This window comes from Lepeophtheirus salmonis, chromosome 4, assembly GCF_016086655.4.
Source record: "Lepeophtheirus salmonis chromosome 4, UVic_Lsal_1.4, whole genome shotgun sequence".
Taxonomy (NCBI): domain Eukaryota; kingdom Metazoa; phylum Arthropoda; class Copepoda; order Siphonostomatoida; family Caligidae; genus Lepeophtheirus; species Lepeophtheirus salmonis.
Genome location: NC_052134.2, coordinates 29,574,993 through 29,597,185, shown reverse-complemented (window position 1 = coordinate 29,597,185; position 22,193 = coordinate 29,574,993). Strand labels below are relative to the sequence as shown.

Genomic DNA, 22,193 nt, shown 5'->3' with positions numbered 1-22,193 from the left:
TTATAAAATTTAAAATTTTAGATTCATATTGTATGAATTGTCACATACTATGTCAAACTAAAGGAACTTCTACCTACTTTTAAATTAATTTTTCTTAATTGTCAAATTTGACAAGTAAAATATATATATATGAAATCGATGTATCATATATAATTAAGTTTAGACGCACACAACATATAAAGGTAATTAGTATGCCATGTTTAAAAAGCCTAGTAACAATTTAATACTTTGTTCTACAACATATATGTTTTAAAGATTTACTTAAATATATAACTGCAGATTTTATCATAATAAAAAAATGATTAGCAAATGAGTAGTTGTTCGTCTTTTTCTTAATGTGTAGTTGAAGCCTCAATTTTGAATTTAGTAATGATCTATATTTACATTTTAAATTAAATTAAAACATTTGTAAAGAGTTTACTTGTTAAATGAATTTGATGGTTAAAAATCATTCACCAGTTGGAAGAGTACAAGAAATCATCAAATCCTCTAGTCATGGAGAAACACATCTTTTTTTACTCTTTGTCCTTGATTCTTGGGATGATGGCTCTTTCATCAGCAGGTAAAAGTTCTTCAGTCTTTCAAAGCTTCAAAATCTTTTTAATATTATTTTATAGGTCAATTATGTCCTACCACTGATGGACGGAACTGTTTATTTCCATTCAAATATCTTGGTATAGAATATAAAGCGTGTACAACTGCCGATTATGGAACCACGGCATGGTGTGCCACATCTGTAGACTCGGCAACTGGTGAAACTAAAGAATACGGGGATTGTGCGTCGTCCTGCAAAAGTATGTAATATTAACTTATTTATTCGTGAGTTTTGAGAAAAAGTAGAACTACTTCTATTCTTTAGAGGTATCAACTGCGTCCACTAGTGGATGCAAATCAACAAGCGGGGTTGCCTGTAAATTTCCATTTGGTTACAATGGGGAAATATTCAAGCAATGTACAAATATTGATTTTGGAGATACCTTTTGGTGTGCCGTGTCAGTGAATGGAAACGGTGATGTACAAGGTTATGGAACATGCTCTGCTGATTGCCCAAGTAAGTACTTAGAACCGTATAAAGTACTAAGTTTCTAAATTCACAACTGGTTTTTTAATTCTTTTTTATAGGATATTCAACAATTCCTGCGGATAGTAAGTAATTTCTTTTTAAAAGGAATAATTACTAATTATTATATTTTAGAATGTGCAACTATAAGTGGAGTGTCCTGTACTTTCCCCTTTAAATATAACGGTAAAACATATGACGCTTGTACCACAGCAGACAACTCCGGATCTCCATGGTGTGCAACATCAGTCAATGCCCAAGGAGAATATCAAGGTTATGGAAACTGTAACACAAATTGCCAAGGTAAGAGATCATTTAAAAATGTAATTCAGATTGAGTAAATCTTATTACTTCCAAGAAAACTATCAAATTTTGAATCTTTGAAATCTGAATTTGAAATATTTATTTCTTCATTGTAGATGTTTATTATATATTTAGTTAAATATATAGCTTAAAATGAGGTAGAATTAGCCATGATAATAAGTATGTGAGATTTCAATAAATTACTATGTAAATTCAATTTTGGTTGATAATCTATATTTAAGAAAATTGGGAACTTAAACTCGTTCTTTTTGAATTTTATTTACACTTAATATAAGTGTTCTTTAAGAACTTTTTTATTTTGATTCGTTCCAGTTCAGTCTTAGGATCGGTCCTGTAAGTCCTTGGGAGCAGTCCTTAAGACTGTCAGTCCTAGCACTATCACTGAAATAAAGTTGAACGACGTCATCATAGACCGAACCTTATAAGTTTTAGGACGGAACTGGACCAGACCGAGACTGAACTAGACGGACTGAAGTCTTCAGTCCTAAATAAGGATCGACACAACACTACTTAATATCTAATTATATTTCTTTTTAGTGAATGATAATCCAACCCCTCCACCATCCACCACCACAACTACAAACAATACAACAACAACACCAACCAATACTACAACAATGACAAGTACAACAATGCAGACCAATATTACAACAACGCCGACCAATAATACAATAGCCACAAGTACAGTATTGCCGACCAATACTACAACAATGCCGACCAATACTACAATAATGACAAGTACAACATTGCTGACCAATACTACAACAATGACAAGTACAAGAATCCCAACCAATACTACAACAATGACAATTACAACAACGCCGACCAATACTACAACAATGACAAGTACAACATTACTGACCAATACGACAACAACGACAATTACAACAACGCCGATCAATACTACAACAATGTCGACCAATACTACAACAATGACAAGTACAACAATTCCGACCAATACTACAATAACGACAAGTACAACAATGCTGACCAATACTACAACAATGACAAGTACAACAATTCCGACCAATACTACAATAACGACAAGTACAACAATGCCGACCAATACTACAACAACGGCAAGTACAACAATGTCGACCAATACTACAACAATGACAAGTACAGCATTACTGACCAATACGACAACAACGCCGATCAATACTACAACAATGCCGACCAATACTACAACAATGACAAGTACAACAATTCCGACCAATACTACAGTAATGACAAGTACAACAATGCCGACCAATACTACAACAACGGCAAGTACAACAATGTCGACCAATGCTAAAACAACTCCTTCCAATCGAAATACCAAATCTCAAGGTGGTAAAGTAGTAGCCACTACAACTATTATAACAACTACAACCACCACGACAACAACAACTACTACAACAACAACCACCACGACAACTACTACAACAACTACAACCACCACGACAACAACAACTACTACAACAACAACCACCACGACAACTACTACAACGACAACCACGACAACTACAACAATCACAACAATGCCGACCAATACTACAACTACTTCAAATCCAAATACCAAAGCTCAAGGCGGTAAAGGAGCAGCAACTACAACAACCACCACCACCACCACTACTACAACAACCCCAACCCCAAAAGGTAATGGCAGTTTGTGTGCTTTCAATCTTTCTCTTGAAAGCCATTAATCAACGGTTTGAAATATGATTTTCTTCCTAGTTTCTTCTTGCCCTACAACTAATGGAAAAAAGTGCACCTTTCCATTTTCCTGGGAGGGCGTCAATTTTGATGGCTGTACAGATGCTTCCAACAATGGTGTACAATGGTGTGCCGTAACCACTGGTTTTCCAGATAATTATGTAATAGAATACGGGGATTGCTCTTCTTCTTGTCCAGGTAGTCTTCTGTAGTGTATTCTCCTGATTAATCCAAACTAATTGGAATTTTATATTAAGTTAATGCAACGGCTTCAAATAGTGGATGCTTTTCAACACAAGGACTACCCTGCATTTTCCCATTCAAATATAAAGGTGTAACTTATAACCAATGTTCAGTTAAAGATTTTGGAGGTATTTTTTGGTGTGCCACATCAGTTGATGCAGCTGGAAACAACCTCAGCTATGGAACATGTAGCAGCTCATGTCCTAGTAAGTGATTCAGATTTTTTTTTGTTTAAATTAAAGTCCTTTATTTAACATCACAATTATTTTGATTTCAGGGGAAGCAACAATTCCATCCAACAGTAAGATTCAGTTTAAATCCATTTGATTACATTAAAAGGGACTCAATTTATCGTTTGTTTCTTCCAGAATGTGGCACAACCGACAATAATGCCTGTATATTCCCATTCACTTATAGTGGAAAAACTTACACAACATGTACCACAAGAGATAACAGTGGAACTCCTTGGTGTGCAACAAAAGTTGATGTAAATGCCTATTATGTTGATTATGGAACATGTAACTCAATTTGTAATGGTAATTGTATACAAAAATATTTATTCCACTGATTTTACATGATTTTTTATTTATTTTCCAGTTGTGAATTAGGAAAACTGACACAATAATTATGAGTGGTTTTTTTGCATCATATTCTATCTGATTAAATGATGATAAAGATTTAAATAAGTTTTTATACAGTATTATCTTATCTATAATTTATATCATGTATTTGAAAGAAATTTTTAAATATATCTGCATTTTGAAAAAATATGAAATAGTTTTTATCAAAATCCACAGTAAAAAAAGAAAAAAAAAGGTCATATTATGTTACTGTCGTAATCTCGACGACAAAGAAGATCATGAAAGTTTTTTTTTTTACTCAGAGTAGAATTGGTGATCGACATCGGAGTTGTATATATCCTTCCTCCCTTTTCATAGCTGATATTTCTGATCTAATGAAACTTCATGAACATTATTGTTTACCAGGTTGATTTTTTATACATACCCATGCTACACTGGATTTTCGTCATTTTTTATAACCAGTGATGAAAATCTAGTGTAGAATGAGTATGTAAAAAAAATAAATCAATCAACATGGAAACCCTGAAACTTTAGAGAATGTTTTGGAGGAGGGGAAGAATAATGCCAATGACGTTTCATTAGAGCAGCTACAAGCAGCGGTCGGTGACAAGAGAGAAAAGAATATTATCAAGGACATTTGCTAGAATTCCTCCGATGTCAATCCCCAATACTACTCTGAGTCCAACTTTAAATTACAATTATAACTCTGCATCAAATCATCCAGATACTATCCGTCTTTTATGAGCACACACGAATGTACAATCAGGTTTTGAATATAATTGATTCTATGTAGGAAAGCATGTTCACTGCTCAGGAATTTAACAGTAATAACAACTGCATAGGAAAAGATAATTCCTGTTTCTGATTACCAATTGCAAAAAACTGGGGAGATAAAAAATATCACATTATTGTACCTGTCGATATCCTACTCCTATGCCTAAGGCCGGTCAAATAAATTACTATTTTGAGATTAAAAAAGGAAAATAGTTGGTAGAATTTCCATTTTTTCTTATTTATTCATTCTTTCTCGAATTATTATCCTGCGAACATCTCCTCAAAGAACCTATTGTTCGCCGAGCAACATTGAGTTTGGCCAATAAAATTAGTGAAATGCCAGAAAAAATTTCTCCCTTCGCCTGGATTGAAATTAATGGAAGCCATTTGGAGCGAATTGCCAGACAACAACAAAAAAATTTCGAATATAACAATCTAAATACTCTTACAGCTCCCCATTCAGAGTCAAACTACACTTAATGTTACCGTCTCACATGAAGAATATGAATGCATACGAGCAAAATCTGACTCATGATGATTCTGTCAACTTTAACACTGACCTCTTAAAGCTACTAGTTTCCAGTAATATATCTTTTTATACATTTTACTTAGAGTAAATAATGCAACTCTAACATTGACAGTTTTCATTATCAAATATAGGGTGATGGGAGAATTATTCTCGTCAAACACCTTTTTTTTTAAAGAAACAGTTAGTTAAATCACAAAGATTAAAAGTCTAGTATTTAACACATCGGTCAATAAGTTCCGGAAAGCAGCATTTTTTGACCAAAGTTCATTTTTATTCATCAATATAATCTCCTTTTAGAACGATACAATCATTCCAACGTTTCTCTAGCCTTTCCATACCACGTGTGTAGAACAATTTATCGAGACCTTGAAAATATGCTTAAGTTTCGACAATCTCTTGCTCATCTGAGCCAAATCCCTTTCCACTGAGCATCTTTTAGAGTTATGTAAAGAACCAATAGTCGCTGGGCGCCAATTTTGCGGCTGTTTTTACAGACTTTTGACACGGTACATTGTCTTGGGTAAAGAACACCTTTTTCTTCTTCAAATGAGGGATTTTTTGGGTAATTTTGGCCTTTAAACGATCCAATAAACCGAAATAATAGCTGCAATGAATAAAATTCCATCTGAATCCCAAAATAAAGTGGCCATGACCTTCCCAGCCGATGTTTGAGTATTTGGACAGCTTTCTTCATCTGCACACCCCTCAGCAGACTGCTATTTTGGGTTTGGAGTGAAGTGGTGAATCCATGTTTCATCCATTGTGATGTACCGACGAAAAAATCCTTCTTATTTAGCATGAACATCTCCAAACAGCTCCTTGAATCATATTCTCGTTGTTGCTTTTGCTCTGGTGTGAGCAAACGTGGCACCCATTTGGAAAACAGCTTTTCATGTATAATGGTGTAAGCACTACCTTTTGATAACTTCAGAGTGTCAGTTATCTCCTGCAACTACACTTTGCGATTGCCAATGATGATTTTAGGGTTTTTTAAATGTTTTCCGAAATAACCACCTCATGTCCAGACGACCATGTTTGAAATCGGCAAACCATTGTTTGATGGTTGTTTTCGATGGAACAGAGTTCGGATAACCCTTTTCAAGCCAAGCTTGGGCTTGAACAGGGTTTTTTCTCATCGAAAAGCAATGATAAATCAACACACGAAATGCTATAAAACCATCGTTTTTAAGAATCACAAAAGTACTGTCACTGAACCCACTGTAACTTGATAAATAATAAACCAAACGTCACGAAATTTTGACAGTAACCTTTTCAATGTTTGTACTTCCGAAAAATATTTTGTTATTTCGTTGGTGGCGCCCTCTGATAGTTAGACCCTGCACCTGTTGATCAATGTGTCAAGGAGGGGGGAGGGGAAAAAGTTCGTTCAAATAGAGAGTCTCGTTTCGTACAAAATATGCTTTTCTTCCATAGACAACTTAACTTTGACTTACCAGTTGGAAATCGACTGGTTATATTATTAAAAAATTATAATAATTATCAACATATTATTTGTGTAGCTCATGGACTCCATAACATGGCTGAACTGGCTTGTAAAGATTTCCCAAAGAAAAATGAGCTCATTTCAGATTTTTTTTTTTTTTGAATGCCGGGCTAAGAAAACGGGACTTTACTGCTGCTTACATAATTCCCTTAACTCCAGCACCTATTTTCATACGCTAGGGATGCAGTTGATTACTATTTCAATAACTTCAAAGTAATCATGGAATATTTAAACAACCTTAATGAAAAAACACCAACGGTAGTAAAAGCTAAAAAGATTATAAATGATGAGTTTATATATGAAGAATTGTCAATAATTAATCATAATCTCAACACAATTACCGAGGCCATTACTATGTTAGAAGAAAGATTCCCTTTACATGTTAGCTTGACTATTGTCGAACATTTACGCGTCGATATCAAGCTAGAGCCATTCAAAACAAAATTAAATGCATTTTTAGATGAAAATCCAGCGTACCACGACTTGCGATACCTATCAAATTCTGAGGAGACAATTTAAAAAAAAAAACCCACCTATTTTAGAATATGACTTAGAGAGGATTTTCAGTATATTGAGAGCCATTCAAATTAAAATAAGATCCTGTTTATGAGTAAAAAGTGTCAGGAGCAAGCAAATTATAAAATAGAATATTGAAATATTACATTCGTAAGAGTAAGTATTTATCAAATATCAAAAGTACATTTATTCCTAAATACAGTAATACGGTCAAGAACAACAGTATGAATAGTATCAAAGGGGGCCTTAGCTTCAAATGCGTGCCAATAGTTTGTTTAACATCAGTTTCCTTGTGTAAAGACTTTGTTAAGTTATTATCGATGTATTTTAATATTCAATAAATCATTAAAGAAATACTTCTCCAAATTTAGGATATTCATATAAGTAAATGTTCACAATTTCCGAGATAAGGTGTTAGAGAACTACAGTAATAGGGTCAAGAACAACAACATGAATGGTGTCAGAGGGGTTTTAGCTTCAAATGGCGTGCAAATAGTTTGTCCAACATCAGTTTCTTCGAGTTAAGAATTGGGTATGTTCCATGGATTCCAACATGTTGAAGTACAATTTATTTAAGATAAGTATAAGTCATTTTAAATACTGAACATGTTGATTTACTTTTTCTTTTCTTAGCTTTACAAATGACTTAGATGACAAAAAATTAGGATTTTAAATGGAATTGGAAGTATGATAGGAAAGAGACGGATTTTATTTCTACTCATAATTAGTATATTTTTTCTGTATAAAAATGTTTCATTGTCTTTGTATGTTTATAATTTATATTTGTCCCTAATACTTTATTGAATCCATTCGTAATATTTAATTTTTATAACTTCAATTTCGTTTCATTTGTCCCAAATAATTTGTTGAATCCATTTGTAATATTTAGTGTCGTTTTTTATTATTAATTTGTTTCAATTTCTCTGTATGGCTACAATTAAAATTTCTAATTAATATTTTTCGTTATAATTAATCGTAATTTATTTGTGTTTTATATTTTCCTCATACTTCTTTAACTTAATATCAAAAATATACCTTATAATATGTTATTTTATAAATTTACTAGCAATCAATTTAAAAAAAATCACATTTATTGCTACACTTCATATAAAACATACAATCAGTACGGGCACATGTAAAAGTAACTTTAAGTTTTGGTGCCCTCTCAATAGTTTGCTGGATTAGGTATCCTATTGTAGTCCGTCCTGAAGGTGTTCTAGGAATTGTTTCTCCAGCCCAGATATAAGAATTTATTGAAAACTGGGGAGCCCGGAGACGGAATGTCTAAATTTACAAATTATGGGTTAAGTGATAATCATAAGTTTTTGACTACGCATTGTATCACATATCATATTAGCGACTTTATTAATATTTCTTAATACATCTATAACGAAGTAAATCAGGTATTCCTGAATTTGACAATTTCAACTACTTTTTATATTCACTCTTCTAGTGTAATATGAAATATAGAAGATTCTCATTTTTATACCAGCATCACGTGATATTCAATCCTCCAGCTAGAGGGGCTAGTTACATAGCACATACTATGGTGATAGTCTTCAAAGTGAGCCATAAAACAATCCGTATAAGTATATTATACAGCAGTAGCAAAAAAACAGTTGATCTATACCCAAGCTACAAACAGTCACACCAGATTGCGGAGAATATATATTTTTTAGTTTGTTATGAAGAACACTAATACAAATTAAAAACGATTTTGAGAAATATGCTAAAAAATATTCCGAAATGTAATTAAATCTTGAGTGTTAACTTTTGATTTCAAAACAAGTTAGTCAACCTCTGAAAACCCCAAATATTTCCCATACATATGCATATATTTGAAAGTTAAATGATTAAATAATAAAACTTTTAATTCCAGAAAATCATTGTCTTATAAAAAAACTGAAAACGTATTTAGTGTAAATGTTTTCTTTCTATCATAGTCAAGGCTGAAATTATTGAGTCAATGTTCCTGGATAATTATATGTTGAATGGTTATTATGAACAAAATAGGAGAAACATTTATAGCAGAAACATATACAGGGTCTTAAGATCAAATCTGTTCTTGCGTGTGCTGGTTATTTTGTTATGATGCACAGTCAGAATGCTTCAACAACGTGGAATTTAAATCAGGGGGTCTCAAATGTGACTGGCTTCCCAATCCAGACCGTAGAAAAGACTCGTAAGACTTTTTTGGAGACTGAGGATCCCAGATCTGTGATCAGCAGTAAAAAGTGGACCAAGAATGTGCCAAGAAAGTTAGAATTAGCGAATTCATCCAAAAGGTTCAGACCATGATCAATGATGACCCATCCAGAAGTTTAAGCTTCACTACTGATTAGTTGGGGAACAGAGTATGAGTGCTGGTGGACCTAGATGAAAGAGCTATGGGATGAAAACTACTCAGTTTCCCAGTGATATCACTTAATATCAGAAGGAAATATGCCACCAGCAGTTCCGACCTTTATACGATGGTCGTCGTTGAATAGTATAATAAATCGACCATCTCATGCTATCAAGGATTCTTGGATTGGCTCCATCAAGGAAACAATGAGCACCATGGCGAGGAGCTACATAGTTAACGCCTTGTCCTCTTTCCGGGCCCAAATTCAGAACATGATTGACGCTGGAGATAATGAGCTAAATACATTTGGTCCTAGTCAAACTCCAGGAAATAAAATTTTTAATAACAAATCAAAGAAATTTTATACTAGTTAAGTGTTCAACTACTTTGCTGAAATAGGAATATAAACTGACCAGACTCTTTTTTGATACTTTTTGCCCCCCTAGAGCCCTGATTCCAGCCCGTTCGATTACACTTTGCTTGTCGAGGGGATGACCTGCAGTGTCTGTCATCTCAACACCGATTTCCTGAAATTACTGAAACACCATGATAGAGGACAACATCTGTAGTGGGTGTAAGGACTTCCACCACCATCTGGGAGACATCATTGGGGCTAAGGGCAGCTACATTAAGGATTCAAAGAAATCAGACAGAAATCTATAAATACTATGTATACAGTGTCCCGGTGACTTGTTTTCTTACATTCATGCCCACAAACTTTGTTTAATTAATATATATTAAATAATATTATCATTCAAGGTGTCGTAATATTTTGCCACAATTCAGTTCCACTCTCACCCACTTAGTTTACAAACTAATACAAGTTTATAACGATATGGGACATTTTTGAGGGACAGAGAACACAAACAGAATTATATTTAGTTCCATTTTAAGAACTGATACAACCCTTCCTACTTATAAGACAACTTTGGTCGTTACTTTGTTTACCTCTCTTATTAGCCAGTAGACTACTACATTAAACGTAGATTCAATTATATTTTAGTAAAACCCTTTTATTTTAATAAATACTTATGTATGTATATTCAAGGAGAGTAAAGACAGCATAAGTAAAATAAAGAGTACTTTTGTATCCAAGTACATATTTTATATATACATGTATACCGAGTGGGCCATTCAAATCTAATCCCTTTTAACTTTAAACTTCAACATGATATAATTTACTACTTAACTTTATAATCTCAAAAAATTAATATAATCAATGTCTGTCTGAGCTCTCCTAATCTTTAATGTAGCTACACTCTGACAGCGTAGACAGTGGTCCCAGAGACGCCCAACTGCTTCGAGTGTGTGAATGGAACTTAGTCGATCACGTTTAAGTGTAATTTACACTACTCAGGTTTTTTTTTGTTTTGTTTTATAACTAATTGTTTGTGCTTCAATATATCAAAATATGAATCAATTTCAATCTCTCAACCTTCATGAATTATTGAATTAGTAAGTTTTCAGATTTCAATGGACCACCCAGTATTCCACCAATACCAACGTACATACATTAATAGTTATACTACTTACATAGATTTACATAAAGGATGTGGATATTTAAATGTAATTTCCAGTATGTATAACAGATTTAACATAGGTAGATAATTATATATACGATATACATGTATAACTACTGATGTCATATTTTTCTCCCATTAATATTTTCTTTCCCTCCGAAAACTATTTACGTATGAATGTACTTGATTTAATTTCTCAATATATATAAATTCAATACTTATCTATCTACTATTTATGTTAGAGATCCTTAAATTGAAGTTGTTTCTCCAACGGCTCCCATTTCTTAACGGATAATCATCTAGATTTTAGCTATTGTGTCCTTGTTCTTGCTACCACTGTTTTCTAAAAAAGTATAGAATTGATCTTATTTAGTGTTACACTTAATATAAATTGGAATACATCGGAAATTTATTCGTCGATTCTCTTCAATCTTCCTTTAATTTAAAATTTCGGCCCGATTAAAAACGAAACAAGCGGGAACATGTGAAATAGGAGTGACATTTTGAAGCTTCTCTCACCCCATGGGCATGACCATATTCAAGGAGCTTGGGAGCAGCCGTAGCACTGTTAATCGTGCCAGGGACTTATTCACCGCCACCTTGGTCTTTGGCGCTTTGGCAAGTAAAGGCGAAGTCTGCCATTCTATTTTTGTTGAAAGGAAGGAGCGTATCAATGCAGATGCTTAGATCAAAATTCTGCATAAGGAAGTGTTACATAAGACCAGAGAAAACTTGGGGTCAACTTTGTTTTGACTCAATACCAAACTCCTTTTCATCACTCCGCCAAGACCTAGGCCTTCCTGAGAAACAACTTTCTGGACCTCAACATGTGGACATCCTTCTCTCCAGACTACTTGGACTACTCTATCCAGCTGTCTCTGAAGGAGAGGCTGTGTGCTACTCTTGACAGAAGTAGACAGTATCTAGAAACTTCCATCATGAAGGAGAAGAGAAGCTCAACGCTGACTATATAGTCGTATTCAGGCAATTAATAGACTTTAGGGCTCACATAATAAATAAAAGTTGTACCAAGCACTATTTTTAGATGATTCTTTTTTTAAATAAATGTCCTCACAAAACCTTTTGTTTAAATTTAACTCTTCAAAAATGAAAAATAGCAAAATCAGGAACTACTAGATAAGATCAAACCTGAAGTATAAAGTGGGTGAGAGGTCAAGAATGAACTTAGATTACTTTGATACGATTTTACAACATCTAATAACTTTTTTTGTAGGTCTTTATTTTCTAATTTAATAGTATAATAAGAAAAACATATAAGAAATTAGGTAATTACATTTATTAAAAATATGTAAACAAACATTGTAATTTAAAATTAGTGCCCAAAGACATCTTTAGTTACAAAAGTACACTAAAGATCTATACAATACATGAACAATAAAAAATAAAAATATGAAGAAATTCCCAAGTCTCTTTTTCAATTTTATAGAATGAAAAAAATTGGTTCATCTGGTGTTTTTTCATAATATATTCCCAAGGGGTAAAGTATTTGTTATGGTTCCGTAAATAAACCAATGCATAGAACAGCGTAATTTTTTTTTTTTTTTGCAATTTACATATAGTATACCAAATTACCCTAACAAAGCTTTTTCTCCCATAGATTTTCGTTTATTGATCTCATATATTGTGTTTTCGTAGATTTAGGCCCTTTTATCTCCGAATCAGTCAATTTCCCAGTTCCCTTATGAAATAAAAGAACCCTGTTTATTCTGTCCAATCTCCCTTCCACGTACTGTTATGTTTTTAAGCGTGAGAAGACTATTGGCTGAAAACTTTTTTGCCAAATGGACAATTTACCGAGAGGAGCTTTTGCCAAAGAATCATTTCGTCGATGAGGCTTTTTGGTGAAAAAAGGATATATATATTGATATATACGATTGTATATTTGAATTTAGGGGTAGGTGAGGTAAGTTGATACACATTTTGGTTTTTTGGTGCACAAAAAGATCAGAACCATCTATTTTGGCTAATATTTTGCAACTAAGTAACCAAAAAGGTTACCTAACAAAATTTAACGATGTATATATATGATATTTTTTCGATTTTTTCAATAATATAAAAATTGGCAATTGTAACAATTTACCTCAGGGTAGGAGTAAGTTGATACATGTCATGGGGCAAGTTGATACATGTAATTGAATGACTGATAAACAAAATGAATAATAAAAAAAATCAACATATTGATTATATGAAAATTATCAAGTCTATTCATTAATTAGGTATACATCATACCCTGGTCAATAAATACACTGTCATGGTTCTATGAAGACAATAATAATTTTATTCATATTACTTTCCAAGTACAGAAATATTTCACTTAGCTTATAGATAATAATCATAATTTAAATAATAAATAATTCTTTTTATTCACATTTTGGTGGTGTTTTTGTGACAATAGAACGTGATACTTTGCAATGTCTATTTTTAGTGGGCATAATACTTTAGGAGAGACTTCACTTATTGTTGACGATTTGTTATTTTGTATTGAACTACAAGAATTTTCTGAATAGATGGACGGCAAAGATGCTTTACTCTTGGTTGGGATGTCACATTCAGTAATTTCATAAGCTACGCAATCCGATTCTTGGAAAATATCATAGCTTAACGAAAATATACCCGTGTTTCTAAAGCTTGATACAATGCTTTTCAAAATTTTCCCATCGACCAACTTGCATATATTCAAATGTTATGTTACATCACCTTCCCCTCCTGTTTGTGCATGTAGAGGAGCATGTTAAATGTTGATACATGTATCAACTTACCCCTTACAAAGTGTCTCAACTTGCCCCATCCATATACCATTCTGTTTAAAAGTCATAAAGAAGTAAACGAAAAAAATGTTCTCGAATTTAATTCTTCAAATCATTCACTAATGCCTAATGAACAATTCCAACAGGTGAAAATTAATAAGATAACCATTTAACACATTGATATGAACCAAAAACTGTAGTGACATCAAACATGCAAATTTGACAAATATGTAAATTTTGATCCTTAAATCTTCTCTATTTTACTGAATCTTTTTATAAAATTTAATAAGAAGTTAAAATAGTGCCCCCATCAATATGTTAAAAGTAAACAACGCTGAATTTTCTATAGTTCTCTCATATTCAGTGGTGTATCAACTTACCCCGGGGTAGTGACTTACCTTACCTTCCCCTACTTTAAAATAATAGTATGATATATAACATTAGGTAAATTAACATGTGTTCTTTTACATAAAAATATTTTGTTATTATCTATAATAATTAATGATCAGTATATAAAGCCAACACAATAGTATGTGGTTCGAATGTAGTTCAAATCTTTACAGCTGTATACACTAAATAAAAAACAAACACGACATCCTTTCGAATGAAAGAAGTTCTTATCACTTCTCCGTTATCAATAATTAATTATGATTTGATGGAAAATACTTATGGATTGACGAACAACATAATATCATTATAATAATATGTTCATTCATAAATATAATTAACAGAAAAAATAATATTATGCAAAAGAACACTCATGTGCTAACTAATTTGACCTGATATACCATATGAACAATACCTTTTTATCATACTATCATTTTAAACTGAATCAAAATATACAACCTTATATATTAAATATCATTTTTTCGCCCTAGAATTGTTTTTATCTCCAATTTCTCGAGGTGGGTCGAATTAAGGGTTTCATTGAAAATCTCACGGACATCATCAAATTTCTTTTTTGTTGACATCTCTGAGACTGGTGCTCTTATTAGTTAAATTAAATGTTACAGCAAGTTTGGGGTACCACTCTGTATGTGTGCTATAGTCATAAGTATTAATATGTATTTGGTAAAAGCAAATACCAATATATGTCATTGTATATACTTAGTGGTTTCGGTTCATTGATTTCTACACAAAATAATAAGAAGAGAAGAAATAGTGCTCCTCATTCTTGGATATAACTCTTATGTAACATAACTACATACATACGTTAACATGTATGTACATATTGAACTTTTGAGCATTTATCTCTTTATATAGGTTTTTCTTCTTTTGTGCAAGTTTATTATTGATAAATTCGTAAAGGATCTTTTATGGTTGACATGTAGATGGGGGAGGTTAATGGAACAAAATAAATAATAACAACAAAAAAGAATTAATGGGGCTAAAAGATTTCCCAATAACTGATTTGTTAAGTTGTTTTATGTAAATACATACTGAGTGAGGATCAAAAACTTGCAACAATGTTCAAATGCGATTTTATTATTCTTACTTTTAATTATGAGTTTTCATTACGCAACCAAACAATAGATAAATCAAAAACAAATCCGTTTGTTTGAATCCCACGTCTCTAGGTGTAAAAATGTCAGAGAAACAGCAAAAAAGGCAACAAAGTGTAATTTTTTCGGCCCAGTCTTGATTTCCAGAAGATTTCAGAGACTGTTGTCATCCTTACGAACTGCCTGCACCAACAAGACGTCATCCATTACATCCCCACACAGACAATAAGAACAAAAGCTTCTACAGCAACAATATGGCTGACTTTTGGCCTGCCTCTACGTGGATATCCTTCGGTCCTCACCTCAACCTCCTAAACTATGTAGTTTGGCGTCTTCGAAAATATTATCTGCAGTACCTCTCATCCAAATTCAAATTCGCTCCTATCTGCGAACGGTATACGCCATGGCACATCCTTCATCGTCAAGAGCTTTAAATCGGATCGTTGGTGTGTTGAGGCTGTTATTGCTGGTGAGTAATATCATATTTAATATACCATACATATAGGTAAATATACTGGGCTAACCTTTATTATTTACTCATCTCTATTATACAAATTTTGTGAGGTTAAGGGTCATTTTTTTACAATGATCCTATGAGCAATGTTGTAGAACACACAATTAGCTGTCGATTGCTAAAAAAACATTGAGCTAAAATGTTTTCCATGCATGCCGACATAGTAAATCGTCTTTCTCGAGACACCAGTTTACTCCCCGATTGCCTTTTAGAACATTTTTGCGCGGAGGAGTGCTGCTAACTCAATCCTCTTCTGGTGGCGACTAGGACAATGTTTTTCCTAACAATGGACGGCTAATAATGTGTTTTAACACAGGAATACTTTGCTTAAATCCACATTGGCAAAAAAAATTATAAATGTGTTAATAAATGCCCAACTTTTTGCCATTTATTCTAATTATTAAATGCTAATTAATTGATTTATTTCATAATGAGGATCCTTCAACAGTTGACCATAACTGCTATTTACACCATTGTAACAAAACTCATAACAATCGCTAATACATAACGGGCGTTTCTTTCCTAACACAAAAATATACTTTTGTATTTTATTGTTCGTTGTAGAGGTTTGTATTTTTGGTTGAGCATTTTCCGTATTTGTTTTTGCGGGGAATTGTGATCCTTGTATATTGTAAGTTTATCATCCAATGAAAACAATCTTCATAATTATAGAGTAATCAAAGGCATAAAAACGTTTAAGATATCACAAATGGTGTTAAATTTTCATTTATTCTCGTGATGTATGAAATATTTTCTTCTCTTAGCAAAATATATCTTCATAATTTCATTAAGATGTGAAACTCTGCCTTACTGGGTCAAAAAGTATTCCCATAGCAAATTCAACTTCGACAAAAGATGATATGTGATCATCATTTACAGATTTGTATGTAATTTAGGGTGAATCATAATAAATATTATACATATATACCGCTAGAATATATAATGTCACTAGAATTAAAATATATGATTTTCAGTTAGTATAAAACTTCAAGAGATACGTGTACAACTTTTTTAGCTGTGGGACAATTCGTTCATGGGATATAGCATAGTGGGTGGAGTAACTTTTGTTATTGATCAAGAATTAGGTAAAAAATAATTTTGTGTGTTAATAAAGCACTACTTTTTTTTTGAAAAAATAATACTATTGAAGCCAAGGCTGGGCTTGATAAACAGTAAGTCAACCATTAAAATGGGTTTCAAAATTTAAAAGATAGTAATGTTGATCAACATGGCTGAGACTTTAAAGATACCGGATGGTCCATTAAAATCTAAATACTTACTAAATCAATAATTCAACAAACCTGAATTCTCCAGTTTACATACAAGTAGAGAAAATGAAACTTGTACGCGAACGCAGTTGCACGTCTCCAGGACCACCTTTTACATTACATGCAATTATAAAACATGGAGAGGAAGAAATGTTCTGCCAAATAAACCAAGCTAGACCTAGAGGAGTTAAAGAAAACAACCCAAGCCAATCCCTTGAAGTACATAAGGGCCTATGCGAGAGATCTCGGGGGTTCAAACAAGACTGTTCAGAGAGCTATTAAAAAGTGGTTGGAAAGAGCTGTGTGAGGATGAAGAGACTACTTTTGACTTCAATAGTCCATCTCCTTTGTTGCAAGACTCTTTTGAGTTCTTTTGAACTCTTTTTTGACACTTTTGGCCATCCTGATGCCAACACCTTTTACGTGCATGTCAAGGGGAGGGCCTGAAGTGCTCTTCATCCAAACACCGAGGCCCTCAAAGTAAATGTCAGATAGCATTTGGACCCCATGAACGAGGACTACATTTATAGAGGGTACAAGGCCTTCCACTGCCGTCTGGAAGCCATCTTTGCCACTAAGGGCGGCTACATTAATTATGAAGAAAACTCAGACACACATAAATTTATGGTATTTATTTTGTTAAAATTATTTTGTTAATTGATAAAGTATATCTAGTGGAATTTTAAACTTGCAAGTGCTTCGATTTTAATTGAAAACTTTATATCAAAGAAACGTGTTGGACATGTCTAAATATAAATATTTAGACATGCTAAAGTTGAATGCAAAGGGAGTAACACATGAGCTCAAAATCGATCCAATGCAACAATGTGTTCATAATTCAGACTAATATTGTAATACATACAATTTTTTTTTTCAGGGACCTTTACGAATTTGTTTGGCGGGCTTTGTTTTAGAAATTCTATTCACAAAAATTAAATTTTTCGTAAAAAAATATCAAAAATCCATAGATAATTCATATGACCTAATTAAATTAAAAAAAAAAATTATTTTATTAAATTTTTTAAAAAAAAGGTCTTATTTGCAGGAAAAAATGTTTTATAAAATAATGCAATGTGCCACAAATCAGCCAAAACGATGGTTCTATATTGAGAAAAAAAAAAAAGAACTTCAATAATGGCATCGGGAAATTGTATGTGGACTATAGTTGTTGTATCGCTCTCTCGAAGGTAACTACATTGAATAAATCAATCAAATTTTACCAAATAAATGTGTTACTATGTGAGCCTACGAACTTTTCAGCGGACCCGTTAAGAGTAGTTTAAAATCTTCATTATCGGGTAATGTGAAAAGGGATTTTATACAAGCTAAACAAAAATATAGATCCTTTATCTGACTTTTCAACTCTATTTGAAAAGTTAATTAAGCATATAAAACAATAATAAGTAACAATTTGTAAAATATTTTTTGAAATACAATAGCAAATAAGTAGTAACAAAAGATAATATAACAATTACAAAATTAAAGTAAAATATTGTTTTGTACTTTGATGAAGATAGGAGAAAAAAATATTCTCAAGGCGGGTTACCACATCTGTTGTGTGTGTACGCATCTAAGTATATATATAAATGATATTTTTGTTTAAGTAACTCTTCTCTAAATATTCAGTTATTTATAGTTAATTGTTGGCTATTATTAGTAACTTGTATGTAAATTTAAATTACATATTACTTGGAGGAAGTGTAGAGAGTAGGACTTGAGCCATTTGGCAATGTAAATACATTAATAAAATTATTTCATTTTTTTTTAAAACATTAATTTGAAGAAAAATTGTATTCCTAATATTCAATTGTACATATATTAAATGTATTATAAAGCCTATCTTAGAAAATACATATAAATAATACTATAGAAAAAAGCTGAAATTGATGTAACTAAGAGTGGTCTAATCGTTCTAAAAACTTGAATTTTGGATTTTCTATGCTAAAATACATTAAAAATATCAACTCGTATATTATTTTACAAAAATTGAAAAGTACAACTCGCCTTAACGCTCCAAGTACTGATTTAACTATTAATGTTGTATATAGAGTACCGTTTTAAATGTCCCGGTACCCTAGTACTAGTATAATACGGGTACCGGATGGTCCATTGAATTCTGAACACTTACTAGCTCAATAATTAATGAAGGTTGAGAGATCGAAATTAATTCATATTTTGATGTATTAAAGCATAACAAATTAGTAAAAAAAACAAAAACACTGAGCTCTGTAGCCTACGTCCAAGTCGAGAAAATGACACTTGAACGTGATTGACCAATTTCCCTTCCTGCACTGCAATCCGTTGGGTGTCTCCAGGACCATCTTCTACATGGTCAGCAAGTTGGAAAGGAAGTAGAGCTCTCTCAAAAAGAGCAAACTGGATCCAGAGAAAACAACCCAGGCCAATCCCTCAAGTCTATAATCATGCCAGGGATCTTGGTATTTCAAACAAGACTGTCCAGAGAGCTCTCAAAAAAGTGGGTGAAAAGAGTTTTGTGAAGATGGGGAGTCTACTTATGAAACAGGCAATGAAAAAAACCCATCTCCTCTGTTGCAGGACACTTTTGAACTATTTTTTTTGACAATTTGGGCCCCCTTACAGTCCTGATATAAACCCCCTCGACTATAACTTTTGGGTTCATGTCAAGAGGACGGCCTGTAGGGTCCATCATCCAAACACCGAGGCCTTCAAACCCAGCACTTGGACGCCATGCCATAAGACAACGTCCGTAGTGGGTGCCAGGCCCCTGTTGCCGCCTGGAAGCTATCATTGCCAGTAATGGCTGTTATATTAATTATTTAGAGAGCTCAGGCATACATCTATTTATATTGATAACTTTGCTGAAACTCTATTGTTAATTAATAAATATTATCTTGCTGAAGATTAGCATTCAAAGTGTTTAGATTTTAATGTACCACTAAGTATATCTAACAACATTAGTCGGTAGAAAAATTAAGAATTAATTTATTTAGTAACAACTTTCTTGGATGAACTCCAAGAAAAAGTGTACATACTTTTCTATCTTGCATGATTTTCGTAAATAAAACTTTATTTACTTCTTTCTTAGTACATTACTTAAATTAAAGTAGTTTTTTTTTTGACAAAGTTTTATACATTTTGAGTTTACAAATTTTTTCTCCTGGTAGGATTTCTACCCTATAAAAGTTAAAAGAAAAAAGGAAACCAAAAATTGTGAATAAAAAAAAATAACATAAAAGGAAAATTAAACATACAACTTTAAGTTTTTTGTTTTATTTTTAAATTGTAAACCCTTATTTGAAAGCTATTAATACTTTTTTTTGGCAATACTTGAAAAAAAAAAAAAAAAAAAAACTACAACTAAATAATGTTAAATGTAAAAGATATTTGATGTTTTTCATTAATCTTTTCTTGATAGCATATTAAATAGTAATATTTTAATTTCTCTCAATATAGGATTATGATTTTGTATTAAAATTTGATACTTATATTATCTTGATTTATTAAGGTTAATTCACGATAATGTCATAGTCTTGATCTTTTCAATAATTACGACAAGTTATTTGGCGTGATTAGTTTCAATTTTAATTGATTGATCCTTTAATGTCGTGGTTCTGAACCTTTTTACCTCCGTTACCTCATCTCATAATCTTAATAATTGTTTTACTATACAATTGACGATCTTTTTAGAAAATAAGTTATGATTATCTTCTTTTAAAGAAAATATACTAAACTTTTCTTTCCCCCATGGATATGTACAAGAGCCCTACAAAACCCTACAATCAAATTAAGAACGGTCTTTCTACATAAAATTGCTTTAAGATGTTATCACCAACTACTCAAACTAAAATTGAATTTAAATTTTATAAGTAAATTTATTTTCCCACAAATTTCATATCATTTTTTTTTGGCCATGAGATAATTGATTTCCGAAGCAAAGAATTCCTTTGTTTTCAAAAACACTGTGATACAAAATGTGAGTGGCATTTTTACGAATTTTTTCGACTGAAGAACAATCTGCCAAATGTACATTCTGCCGAAGGACGATTTGGCAATTGGACATTTAGTCGAAAAGGCTATTTAACATTCTCGTATTGTTATATACTAGTGCCTATTTTAATTCAATTTAAACCAATAGTATGATAAATAGATATTGGGCATATGCTTTATATGTGATATGGGTAATTAATAAATGTGTTTTTGTAGAATTTTTTTTGATCAATTATGTTGATTAATGATCATTATGTAAACACAACATAGTAGGACGTGATTCCAATGTATTAACCTGAAATCGTCGAGGGACTGAAAACTTCCCATAAAGTTGACCCTCATCCCTATATATCACAATTAACATGAAGAGTATAATAATTATTTGAGCCGTTTTTTTGATCATTGAATATGTATGTATAATAAATTTATTCATCAATTTCAGGTAAAGATTTGAACTACATTCGAATCACATGCCATTTTGTTGTGTTTTATAATGATCTTTAATCAATATAATTTAAAAAAATATACAATTTCTTCAAAATAACAGTAATTAATTTACCTATGTGATTTATATCTTCATATGAAAAATACCTAATCACAATACAATCCTTTTAATTGAATTGAAATATGCCTTTTTTGGCGAAATATACCTAATAGTCATTCGGCGAAATGCCCGTTAGGAAAATTTTATTTAGGGAAAAATATTTTCGGAAAACTTTCTTACACATTTTTTAAGTTTTAGAGTTCCAATTGGTTTAAAAAGTAATACATTCAATTGAAATTTAGCTAATATACAAACCAGTGGTCCATTGAAATCTGAACACTTACTAATTCAATAATTAATGAATGTTGAGTTATTGAAATGAACTCATATTTCGATATATTTAAGTATTAAAAATTAGTTACAAAATAAAACAAATTTGAGCTCTCTAGCTTACGTACAATTCGAGAAAATGACACTTGAACCTAATCCACGATTTTCAAACCACACACTCCAAACAGTTGGGCGTATTTTTATGACCACCGTCTACGCTGTCAGGAGTTCTTAAACGTTGGAAAAGAAGAAGAACTCTGTCGAAAAG

General features: G+C 32.2%; 1 protein-coding gene across 1 annotated transcript; it reads left to right on the top strand.

The window, feature by feature from the left end:
- The first annotated feature begins 448 nt into the window (after positions 1–448).
- LOC121116696 (uncharacterized) lies at positions 449–4,090 on the top strand. The gene is made up of 12 exons (XM_071887791.1): positions 449–562; positions 618–794; positions 860–1,051; positions 1,123–1,146; positions 1,196–1,363; positions 1,922–2,315; positions 2,925–3,022; positions 3,101–3,277; positions 3,337–3,528; positions 3,600–3,623; positions 3,691–3,858; positions 3,920–4,090. Exons 1-12 carry the CDS (start codon positions 496–498, stop codon positions 3,928–3,930), a joined length of 1,692 nt encoding a protein of 563 aa, XP_071743892.1. The 5' UTR covers positions 449–495; the 3' UTR covers positions 3,931–4,090.
- Positions 4,091–22,193: the final 18,103 nt, after the last annotated feature.

What these genes read in the sequence shown, in the direction of transcription:
- LOC121116696 (XM_071887791.1), top strand. Translation starts at nt 496, where the DNA reads ATGGAGAAACACATCTTTTTTTACTCTTTGTCCTTGATTCTTGGGATG. An exon ending in ATGCTCTGCTGATTGCCCAA is followed by an intron (nt 1,052 to 1,122) that starts GTAAGTACTTAG and finishes TCTTTTTTATAG; the next exon opens with GATATTCAACAATTCCTGCG. An exon ending in ATGTCGACCAATACTACAAC is followed by an intron (nt 2,316 to 2,924) that starts AATGACAAGTAC and finishes CAATACTACAAC; the next exon opens with TACTTCAAATCCAAATACCA.